Genomic DNA, 12647 nt, shown 5'->3' with positions numbered 1-12647 from the left:
ATCCCAGTGGACCCGTCTATACCTCATGGTACTAAATGGATTTCCAGTATCCTCTACGGACTATGAGAAAAGGATTTACCGGGAGGTAATTAAAATCCTATTTTCATGCAGGTAAATTCTGGCTGTTTACACATGTTAATATCCATTAACATATTAAGTTAACGGGTGTTAAAAAGGGATTCGGGTAAAAAAGGGATTGGAATTGAATAGGCTTGGGTGATAAGGCCCAAAGCTATCACCCTTTTTCACCCCCGTTAACTGTGCTCATTGAATTCGGCCCTAAAACAATACTTATTTTTGGTAGTACATCTTGAAACCTGACTCCTTGGGGTAAATTTACTAAAGCTTCTAAAACAGAGAATTGGTGATGTTGTCCATAGCAACCAATCATATGCTGTCTATCATTTCTCTATTGACTTTTAGAAAATGATAGACAGTATCTGATTGGTTGCTATGGGCAACATCACCAGTTCTCTGTTTAAGAAGCTTTAGTAAATGTACCACCATGTATGTAACTCCTTAACATGGTAGCACAGGAAAGATTAATAAAACCCAATTTGACACATGCTACAGCTGAACTTTTTTTTAGTTTTTAAAGCTAGCAGATGCATAATCTTTACTGTTTTTGTGCCATTTTCCAGCCGCTGTTTTGATTATAGCACTCCTGTTCATGCTGCAGCATTTTCTTGTAACCAGATGATCATGAGCAAGCTCATTGATGCTGGAGGGGACTTGAGGCTTCATGATAAGAATTGCAGAAGTCCATATGACTGGGCTCTCATGGCTGGAAAGGATCAATGTGCTGAGGTAAGTATACTTTTCAGGATTTTACAAATATTAATACTGAAATTTTGTGCCACAGGCAGCATAAGTACTAAGCATTAATATCGCAGCACAGACTGTATAGGACAAATGATAGGAACAAAGGCACAGCATGCTCAAGCTAGCAAAGGCAAGTTGTGAATGGAAATTGATTCAGACTTTGAGATCCTGCACCCAGGGCCCGATTAAGCCTTGGGGATGCCCGGGGCACTTAAGACATTAAAACAGGGCTGTTCTGGTGGAAGAGGGGGGGGGGAGGGGGGGTAAATTAGATTGTGCATACCTCCTAACATTCCAGGAGGGACAAAATGATCTCTACTTGGACTTCCCCCTTAATATATGACTGGTGTCACCTGTTTTGAACTATTTAATTGATAAGAAAGGTGTTTCAACACAGGTGATTGCAATCATAAATTATGAAGGAAGTCCAGGTAGAGAGCAGTTTGTCATTCCTGGAATGGGTCATGTTAGGAGGTATGGATTGTGTGTATTAAATTTAAACCAATGGTGTATATTAGATTTAAACTAATAGTTTAATAATGCCTGGGTACTGTTTATAGCTCTACCTAATTGAGAGACATCTATTTTAAAAAGTTTTCTTGTAGTGGAATACAGACAACTTATCCTTAAAATACACATAGAAAAATAAAATCTATAATTTATCTTGTCACATGCAACAATAGCAGCAGCCTCTGTGCTACTCACACACTGGTACAAGACTCAGGAGGTCTCTCACTAGACTGTAAGAGTCAGATTATTTTCTAGTAAATATTTAAAATGCCAGCGCTAATATATGTTGCAGACGCAAGGCGCGTCTTATTACCATATACGATAAAAGTGCGCTGTACGTCGCAAACACTACATTCCTTAAGAAAAAACAAGTACACACACACACACACACACACACACACACACACACACACACACACACACACACACACACACACACATTTATGAGTTTCAAAGCACATTGATGTATATATTTGATATTAAAAGGATATGTATACTATATATCACATGTACAGTATATATATGGTTACAGAGTACAATTTCATAGAAAGCAATTGTTACAAAAAAATTCACAGTCACGGCCAGCATACAATTACCATCTCCCTCAATGCACTCTACGCTCCATCTCACAGCAAAACAGAACTTCTTGTCTCTGGGATCAGCTATACACTGTGTATGTTGGGGGAGTACATGTCTTCTGTTATTGGCCCAGGGGAGGGAACTTTCTCATTCATGATGTGTCATTGGTCAGTGTGAGGGCTTTTGTTCTAGGTTGCTGGCCCATGTGTCAGCCCTCAGGGCCATGCTGTGGAGCTAGTTACAAGTCTTCAAGAAGTCTTTTGTTCACTTTAGAATTGCGGCTTCATATTCCTACATTTAATCATAACTACTCATTGCAATGTGCTATAATCCAATCACAGGTATCAAATTAATCTACACATTCCTCCGATCATTTTGACACCAAGCACGACATGTCCAATGCACATACATTGACGTTATATTCCATTATATAATTTAAAACCTTATAATGTCTAGTGCTTGACATGTTTAATTTGTGCTGTATGAAATATTTGTTAAATATATCTTTGTGGCATGTCTGTGTGAGTGCGTAGGTTACCATATATCCTGTGCATGCTGCGTGTATTCGCACGCACAGCGACTCATAATGTGTGGAGTTTGTATGTTTTCTCATACGTCCTAGAGGATGCTGGGGATGCTTCGAGAACCATGGGGTATAGACGGGATCTGCAGGAGACATAGGCACACTTTAAGATTTTGATTGGGTGTGAACTGGCTACTCCCTCTATGCCCCTCCTCCTCCAGTTTAGATTCTGTGCCCAGAGAGACTGGTCACACACAGGGGAGCTCTACTGAGTTTCTCTGAAAAGACTTTGTTAGGTTTATTATTTTCAGGGAGACCTGCTGGCAACAGGCTCCCTGCTTCGTGGGACTGAGGGGAGAGAAGCAGAACTACTTCTGAGTTCAAAGGCTCTGCTTCTTAGGCTACTGGACACCATTAGCTCCAGAGGGTCTGATCACTTGGTACGCCTAGCTGCTCGTTCCCAGAGCCGCGCCGTCACCCCCCTTGCAGAGCCATAAGAAAGAAGCCGGGTGAGTAAAAATAAGAATTTACTCACCGGTAATTCTATTTCTCGTAGTCCGTAGTGGATGCTGGGAACTCCGTAAGGACCATGGGAAAAGACGGGCTCCGCAGGAGACTGGGCACTCTTAAAAGAAAGATTAGGTACTATATCTGGTGTGCACTGGCTCCTCCCTCTATGCCCCTCCTCCAGACCTCAGTTAGGGAAACTGTGCCCGGAAGAGCTGACATTACCAGGAAAGGATTTGGAATCCAGGGTAAGACTCATACCAGCCACACCAATCACACTGTACAACTCGTGATAACCATACCCAGTTAACAGTATGAACAACAACTGAGCCTCAGTAACAGATGGCTCATAACAATAACCCTTTAGTTAAGCAATAACTATATACATGTATTGCAGAGAGTCCGCACTTGGGACGGGCGCCCAGCATCCACTACGGACTACGAGAAATAGAATTACCGGTGAGTAAATTCTTATTTTCTCTGACGTCCTAGTGGATGCTGGGAACTCCGTAAGGACCATGGGGATTATACCAAAGCTCCCAAACGGGCGGGAGAGTGTGGATGACTCTGCAGCACCGAATGAGCAAAGGCAAGGTCCTCCTCAGCCAGGGTATCAAACTTGTAGAACTTAGCAAACGCGTTTGAACCCGACCAAGTAGCAGCTCAGCAAAGCTGTAAAGCCGAGACCCCTCGGGCAGCCGCCCAAGAAGAGCCCCCTTCCTTGTGGAATGGGCTTTTACTGATTTAGGATGCGGCAATCCTGCCGCAGAATGAGCTTGCTGAATCGTGCTACAGATCCAGCGCGCAATAGTTTGCTTTGAAGCAGGAGCACCCAGCTTGTTGGGCGCATGCAGGATAAACAGCGAGTCAGTTTTCCTGACTCCAGCCGTCCTGGCTACATATATTTTCAAAGCCCTGACTACATCTAGTAACTTGGAGTCCTCCAAGTCCCTAGTAGCCGCAGGCACCACAATAGGTTGGTTCAAATGAAACGCTGATACCACCTTAGGGAGAAATCGGGGACGAGTCCTCAATTCTGCCCTGTCCATATGGAAGATCAGATAAGGGCTTTTACACGACAAAGCCGCCAATTCTGACACCCGCCTAGCCTAAGCTAAGGCCAATCGCATGACCACTTTCCACGTGAGATATTTTAGCTCCACGGTCTTAAGTGGCTCAAACCAGTGGGATTTCAGGAAATCCAACACAACGTTAAGATCCCAAGGTGCCACTGGAGGCACAAAAGGGGGCTGAATATGCAGCACTCCCTAAACAAACGTCTGAACTTCAGGCAGTGAAGCCAGTTCTTTTTGAAAGAAAATAGATAGGGCCGAAATCTGGACCTTTATGGATCCTAGTTTTAGGCCCATAGTCACTCCTGACTGTAGGAAGTGCAGGAATCGACCCAGCTGGAATTCTTCTGTAGGGGCCTTCCTGGCCTCACACCAAGCAACATATTTTCGCCATATACGGTGATATTGTTGTGCTGTCACGTCTTTCCTAGCCTTTATCAGCGTAGGAATCACTTCATCTGAAATGCCCTTTTCCGTTAGGATCCGGCGTTCAACCGCCATGCCGTCAAACGCAGCCGCGGTAAGTCTTGGAACAGACAGGGCCCCTGCTGTAACAGGTCCTGGCTGAGAGGCAGAGGCCATGGGTCCTCTGAGATCATTTCTTGTAGTTCTGGGTACCAAGTTCTTCTTGGCCAATCCGGAACGATGAGTATAGTTCTTACTCCTCTTTCTTACAATCCTCAGTACCTTGGGTATGAGAGGAAGAGGAGGGAACACATAAACCGACTGGTACACCCATGGTGTCACTAGTGCGTCCACAGCTATCGCCTGAGGGTCTCTTGACCTGGCGCAATATTTTTTTAGCTTTTTGTTGAGACGGGACGCCATCATGTCTACCTGTGGCCGTTCCCAACGATTTACAATCAGCGTGAAAACTTCTGGATGAAGTCCCCACTCTCCCGGGTGGAGGTCGTGCCTGCTGAGGAAGTCTGCTTCCCAGTTGTCCACTCCCGGAATGAACACTGCTGACAGTGCTAGCACGTGATTCTCCGCCCATCGAAGAATCCTTGTGGCTTCTGCCATCGCCATCCTGCTTCTTGTGCCGCCCTGTCGGATTACATGGGCGACCGCCGTGATGTTGTCTGACTGAATCAGCACCGGTTGGTTTTGAAGCAGGGGTTCTGCTTGACTCAGGGCGTTGTAAATGGCCCTTAGTTCCAGAATATTTATGTGAAGGGAAGTCTCCTGACTTGACCACTGTCCTTGGAAGTTCCTTCCCCTTGCATGGAACCTGCCGAAGGGAATTGCTTCGTAAGAAGCTACCATCTTTCCCAGGACTCGCGTGCAGTGATGCACCGACACCTGTTTTGGTTTCAGGAGGTCCCTGACCAGAGATGACAATTCCTGGGCCTTCTCCACCGGGAGAAACACCTTCTTCTGTTCTGTGTCCAGAATCATGCCCAAGAACAGCAGACGCGTCGCAGGAATCAGCTGCGACTTTGGGATATTCAGAATCCAGCTGTGCTGTTGCAGCACTTCCCGAGATAGTGCTACGTTGACTAACAACCGCTCCTTGGACCTCGCCTTTATAAGGAGATCGTCCAAGTACGGGATAATTATAACTCCCTTCTTCCGAAGGAGTATCATCATTTCGGCCATTACCTTGGTAAATACCCTCGGTGCCGTGGACAGACCAAACGGCAACTTCTGGAATTGGTAATGATAGTCCTGTACCACAAACCTGAGGTACTCCTGTTGAGGTGGGTAAATGGGGACATGCAGATAAGCGTCCTTGATGTCCAGCGACACCATAAAATCCCCCTCTTCCAGGCTTGCAATAACCGCCCTGAGCGATTCCATTTTGAACTTGAACTTCCTTACATAAGTGTTCAAGGATTTTAAATTTAGAATGGGTCTCACCGAACCGTCTGGTTTTGGCACCACAAACATTGTGGAATAGTAACCCCGTCCCTGTTGAAGGAGGGGAACCTTGATTATCACCTGCTAAAGGTACAGCTTGCGAATAGCCGCCAGCACTACCTCCCTTTCCCTGGGAGCCGCTGGCAAGGCTGATTTGAGGTAACGGCGAGGGGGAGTCGCCTCGAACTCCAGCATGTATCCCTGAGATACCACTTGTAGAACCCAGAGATCCACCTGTGAGCGAACCCACTGGTCGCTGAAGTTCCGGATACGCGCCCCCACCGCACCTGGCTCCACCTGTGGAGCCCCAGCGTCATGCGGTGGACTTAGTGGAAGCAGGGGAGGATTTTTGTTCCTGAGAACTGGCTGTCTGGTGCAGCTTTTTCCCTCTACCCCTGCCTCTGGGCAGAAAGGATGCGCCTCTGACCCGCTTGCCTTTCTGAGGCCGAAAGGACTGTACTTGATAATACGGTGCTTTCTTAGGCTGTGAGGAAACCTGAGGTAAAAAGGTCGACTTCCCAGCTGTTGCTGTGGATACGAGGTCCGAGAGACCGTCCCCAAACAATTCCTCACCCTTATAAGGCAAAACCTCCATGTGCCTTTTAGAATCAGCATCACCTGTCCACTGCCGAGTCCATAATACTCTCCTGGCAGAAATGGACATTGCATTAATTCTAGATGCCAGCCGGCAAATGTCCCTCTGTGCATCCCTGATATACAAGACAACGTCCTTTATATGCTCTATGGTTAGCAAAATAGCCTCCCTGTCGAGGGTATCAATGTTGTCTGACAGGGTATCAGACCATGCTGCTGCAGCACTACACATCCATGCTGAAGCAATAGCAGGTCTCAGTATAGTACCTGAGTGTGTATATACAGACTTCAGGATAGCCTCCTGCTTTCTATCTGCAGGCTCCTTTAGGGCGGCCGTATCCTGAGACGGCAGTGCCACCCTTTTAGATAATCGTGTGAGCGCCTTGTCCACCCTAGGGGATGTCTCCCAGCGTAACCTATCCGTTGGCGGGAAAGGGTACGCCATCAGTAACCTCTTAGAAATCACTAGTTTCTTATCAGGGGAACACCACGCTTCTTCACACAATTCATTTAATTCATCAGATGGGGGAAAAGTCACTGGCTGCTTTTTCTCCCCAAACATAATACCCTTTTTAGTGGTTACCGGTTAATGTCAGAAATGTGCAACACATTTTTCATTGCCGTAATCATGTATCGGATGGCCCTTGTGGACTGTACATTTGTCTCATCCTCGTCTACACTGGAGTCAGACTCCGTGTCGACATCTGTGTCTGCCATCTGAGCTAGCGGGCGTTTTTGAGCCCCTGATGGCCTCTGAGATGCCTGGGCAGGCGCGGGCTGAGATGCCGGCTGTCCCAAGGCTGTTACGTCTTCAAACCTTTTATGTAAAGAGTTGACACTGTCGGTTAATACCTTCCACATATCCATCCTCTCCGGTGTCGGCCCTGTAGGGGGAGACATCACACTTATCGGCTCCTGCTCCGCCTCCACGTAGCCCTCCACATCAAACATGTCGACACAGCCGTACCGACACACCGCACGCACACAGGGAATGCTCTGGCTGAGGACAGGACCCCACAAAGTCCTTTGGGGAGACAGAGAGAGAGTATGCCAGCACACACCACAGCGCTATATAACACAGGGATTTTCACTTTACTGAGTGATTTTTCCCAATAGCTGCTTATTAACACCAATTTGCGCCTAAATTTATGTGCCCCCCTTCTCTTTTTTACCCTTGTTGTACTGTATAATGCAGGGGAGAGCCTGGGGAGCGTCCTTCCAGCGAAGCTGTGAAGGGAAAATGGCGCTGGCTGTGCTGAGGAAGATAGCCCCGCCCCCTCAGCGGCGGGCTTCTCCCGCTTTTTATAATGTTAATTGCGGGTTTTTTTGCACATATACAGTGTTATACACTGTATTATGTGCTATTTGTGCCAAAAGGTAAACTAATTGCTGCCCAGGGCGCCCCCCCCAGCGCCCTGCACCCAACAGTGACCGGAGTGTGTGGTGTGCTATGGGAGCAATGGCGCACAGCTGCAGTGCTGTGCGCTACCTTAATGAAGACAGGAGTCTTCAGCCGCCGTTTTTCATCTTTATCTTCCGTCTTCTGGCTCTGCAAGTTGGACGGCGGCGCGGCTCCGGGAACGGACGATCGAGGTCGGGCCCTGTGTTCGATCCCTCTGGAGCTAATGGTGTCCAGTAGCCTTAGAAGCACAAGCTAGCTGCAAGCAGGTAGGTTTGCTTCTCTCCCCTCAGTCCCTCGTAGCAGTGAGTCTGTTGCCAGCAGATCTCACTGAAAATAAAAAACCTAACAAATACTTTCTTTTCTAGTGAGCTCAGGAGAGCACACTAGGTGCATCCAGCTCTGGCCGGGCACAGATTCTAACTGAGGTCTGGAGGAGGGGCATAGAGGGAGGAGCCAGTGCACACCAGATATAGTACCTAATCTTTCTTTTAAGAGTGCCCAGTCTCCTGCGGAGCCCGTCTTTTCCCATGGTCCTTACGGAGTTCCCAGCATCCACTAGGACGTCAGAGAAAGAAGAAAAGAAGACTTCAGTGACGGCAGAAGACTTCAGTGTTGAGGGACCATGCAACGATCACAAACGTGATAATATTTATGGAGGGAGCCATATTCATAAAATGGATTTCTCTCAGACCCCTTAGGGTCGCAAAAATGTTATTTTGCCCAGTTACTGCTCCCTGAGATCGACTCGAATAATCTTTCTTAGGTCGACCATAATGTTTCCTGATCAGATCCTCAAAAATTGGCATTCAGTACCTGTTCATACACATTAGAATATTAACGTCACTAGGGACCTTGCTGTTTCTGACAAAAAATATGTATACGTATTAGATATTTATATGTAGATGTATATGTGTGTATGTATATGAATATATATATATATATATATATATATATATATGTATATGTATATATAGATATATGTGTGTATAGGTGCATTGGAAGGTATATATATGTACGTATATATGTATATAGAGATATTTATAATGGATGCTGAGGTAAAGTTTTTCCTTCTCAATGGATAGAAGGTGAGAGTCACCCCCTGTTCTGCATGGGGCCCTGTCACAAAGGATCGTATGCAGGAAGATATGTGATACTCTAATTATGTGTCCTCATGTACGTTGACTATACTGGCATTACATGCGCATGGGGGAGTAGTTGTATGCAACTTAAATAGAGTCATGTCTATATCATTGCAGCATACTGCCGGGCAATTACAAGGGATCTAGGACTCTTGTTTTTGCGGGCCACTTCCACACTTCCATGGCGGTCTCGACTCGGAGGGCGTGGTGGATTCACCAATGGAATGCTGAGGCTGACTCCGAGAAGAACTGGAGTATCTTCCCTATGAAGGTGAAACCTGGTTTGGGGATGGCTTTGTTAAGTTGATCTCGGCAGATACCACTGGTAAGTCTACCTTCTTGACCTATGTTCCCTCACGACGGTTGGTGACGCATTTTTGTAGGATGCAGTCATTTCGACCGAATGGATACAGTTTTCCCTTTCTTTGCAGGTAGAGGAAGGTGAAAAATGTAAGAGGTCAGCAGCCTTTTCAAGCTCGCAGAAGCAGAAATCATCCTCTGTTTCTACCACATCCACCGCATGTCGCTGGGACTATCTTGCGGGAGCCCACACCGGTGGGACCACGTCTAATACTCTTCAGTCAGTCCTGGAACGGACATGGACCAGTGAGTTTAAGAATAGAGTCCAAAGGGGGACATGCTGAAGATTCCAGGCTATTCCCCTCACTGATTTTTCAAAATCTCCTTTGGACGGGGAGGTAGTATGCGACGCATACTAGGTCAGGATCAGGTCATTGGCCTGCTGTCCTGGTCACACAAAAAAAAAAAAACTGTTATTCAAGCTTTTTCGTGCTTCTGAGGCCGGAAGGCCTGGGCAGAACAATTCCAAACAATTTCTACTTAAGAAGTTGAACTACAGGATGGAATCTCTCGGGGCAGGGATCTCCAATCTGTTAAAGGAGAAAGAGGGTCTAAATACGGGCCTTCCGCATTAGGCTTACCTGGGTTTGCTATTCAGGATTGTCAGTGCCAATTTACTGGAGTGATGGCGGTATGATGATTTCCTTCAATAGTAAAAGCATTATTACTCTGTACTGGGACGCTCTCCTTCGTACGGGGAGGGCGAGAAACAAGTGGTGCAAAACGTTGTTTTATCCCTGACGGATCTTCAACAAGGTGGTTGGCTCCTGAACTTGCCAGAATCACGGTTGATCCCAACGACACGGTTGTCAGCGTTGGGAAAAATGTTAGATACAGAACTGTTGAGAGTTTGTTTCTTCCAATGGAAAGAGCTCTGAAGAGCCAGAGTAGGGTCAGATCTACAACAGATCCAATCCATCAATACGTTCCATTGATGTAAAAGAGGGTTGCGGCCTACGAGGCCATTCAGTGAGCAGGTTAAATGCCAGAGTGTTTTTTAGCGGGACCAATTGGACATGTGGTCCGGGTCTCACCTGCACATGCACCGTTAAATAATCTTATCTTCCAGGACCAGAATTTCTCTCCTGTGGTGGCTGCGCAGTTCTCACCTCCTAGAGGGACGAAGGTTCGGGATCCAGGATGGGATCCTGGTGTCCATGGATGCAAGTCTCCAGGGCTGGGAGCAGTCATTCAGGGGGAAACACATTTCCAGGGAAAATGGTCAAGCCAGGAAGCTTGTCTGCACATAAACATTCTGGAACATCTTGTTCGTGGTCTGCCCGTCTTAATTCAGTCGGACAACATACAGCAGTGGCGTACGTAAACCGCCAGGGCGGATCGGAGAGCAGAGCGGAAATGGCAGAAGCCACAAAAAATTTCCGCTGGGCGGAAAGGCATGTAAACGCTCTGTCAGATCTTAATTTCGGGCGTGGACAACTGGGAACCAGACTTCCTCAGCAGACACGATCTCCGTTCAGGAGAGTGGGGCCTTCATCAAGAGGTCTTTGCAGAAGTGTCAAGTCGTTGGGGAATTCCTCAAATAGACACGTTGTCGTATCGCCTCAACATGAAACTTCGAAGATATTGTTCCAGGTCGAGGGACCCTCAAGTAATAGAGGTGGACGTCCTGGGGACACCGTGGGTGTTTCAGTCGGTCTAGGTGTTCCCTCCACTTCCACTCATTCCAAGGTGATAAAGATCATAAGAGGAACAAGGGGTCAGGCGATTCTCATTGTTCCAGACTGGCCAAGGAGGGCCTGGTATCCAAATCTTTAGGAGTTGCTCATAGAAGATCCCTGGCCTCTTCCTCTTTGAGAGGTCCTGTTACAACAGGGGCCGTGCGTGTATCAAGACTTACCGCGGCTGCGTTTGACGGCATGGTGGTTGAACGCCAAATCCTAGCCCGAAAGGGTATTCCCAGTGAAGTCATTCCCACACTTCTTCAGGCTAGAAAAGATGTAACGGCAAAGCATTACCACCGTATTTGGAGAAAATATGTGTCTTGGTGTGAATCCAAGACAGCTCCTACGGAGGATTTTCCGCGGGGGCAGTTGCTCCATATTTTGCAATCAGGTGTGGATGCGGGCCTAAAGTTAGGCTCCATTAAAGTACAATTTTGTTTCAGAAGGAATTGGCCACCCTTCCAGAAATACAGACTTTCTTGAAAGGCGTGTTGCACATCCAATCTCCCTTTGTGCTCCATGGGATCTTAATGTGGTGTTGCAGTTCCTGCAATCTCATTGGTTTGAACCTTTACGTAAGGTTACATTAAAATTTCTTACTTGGAAAGTGGTCATGATGTTGGCCTTGGCATCCGCAAGGCGGGTATCCGAATTGTCGGCTTTGTCTCACAAAAGCCCCTATTTAATCTTCCATGCTGATAGAGCGGAGTTGAGAACTCGTCAGCAATTTCTGCCAAAAGGGATTTCAAGTAAACCAGCCTACTGTGGTGCCAGTGACTACTGACACCTTGGCGGAATTGAAGTCTCTCGATGTAGTCAGAGCTTTAAAGAACTATGTCGCCAGAACGGCTCATGGGGGTCATTCCGAGTTGTTCGCTCGTTATTTTTTTCTTGCAACGGAGCGATTAGTCGCTAATGCGCATGCGCAATGTCCGCAGTGCGACTGCGCCAAGTAAATTTGCTAGGCAGTTAGGTATTTTACTCACGGCATTACGAGGTTTTTTCTTCGTTCTGGTGATCGTAATGTGATTGACAGGAAGTGGGTGTTTCTGGGCGGAAACTGGCCATTTTATGGGTGTGTGCGAAAAAACGCTACAGTTTCTGGGAAAAACGCGGGAGTGGCTGGAGAAACGGAGGAGTGTCTGGGCGAACGCTGGGTGTGTTTGTGACGTCAAACCAGGAACGACACTAACTGAACTGATCGCAGATGCCGAGTAAGTCTGGAGCTACTCAGAAACTGCTAAGAAGTGTCTATTCGCAATTCTGCTAATCTTTCGTTCGCAATTTTGCTAAGCTAAGATTCACTCCCAGTAGGCGGCGGCTTAGCATGTGCAAAGCTGCTAAAAGCAGCTTGCGAGCGAACAACTCGGAATGACCCCCATATTAGGAAAACAGAGGCTCTGTTTGTCCTATGGGCTCCCAACAAGATTGGGGCTCCTGCATCCAAGCAGACTATTGCGCTGGATCTGTAATACGAGTCAGCGGGATCATTCTACAGCAGGATTGCCATTACTAAAATCGGTGAAGGCCCATTTTACTAGAAAGGTGGGCTCATTCTGGGCGGCTGGCCGAGGGGGTCTCTGCATTACAGCTTTG

The 12647-nt window shown here is 47.0% G+C and overlaps 1 protein-coding gene across 9 annotated transcripts in view; it reads left to right on the top strand.

Moving 5' to 3' along the window:
* Positions 1-12647, top strand: part of TEX14 (testis expressed 14, intercellular bridge forming factor) — a 739191-nt gene that overhangs the window by 152310 nt on the left and 574234 nt on the right. For all 9 annotated transcript variants that reach the window (XM_063953897.1, XM_063953895.1, XM_063953894.1 and 6 more), the window contains exon 4: positions 642-807. In XM_063953897.1, coding sequence (XP_063809967.1) covers positions 642-807 — 166 coding nt within the window. The remainder of the gene's footprint in view (positions 1-641; positions 808-12647) is intronic.

This window comes from Pseudophryne corroboree, chromosome 2 (genome assembly GCF_028390025.1).
Source record: "Pseudophryne corroboree isolate aPseCor3 chromosome 2, aPseCor3.hap2, whole genome shotgun sequence".
In the NCBI taxonomy this organism is placed as follows: Eukaryota; Metazoa; Chordata; class Amphibia; order Anura; family Myobatrachidae; genus Pseudophryne; species Pseudophryne corroboree.
Note: the sequence above shows the minus strand (reverse complement) of the source record. Positions and strands in the feature narration are given on the sequence as shown.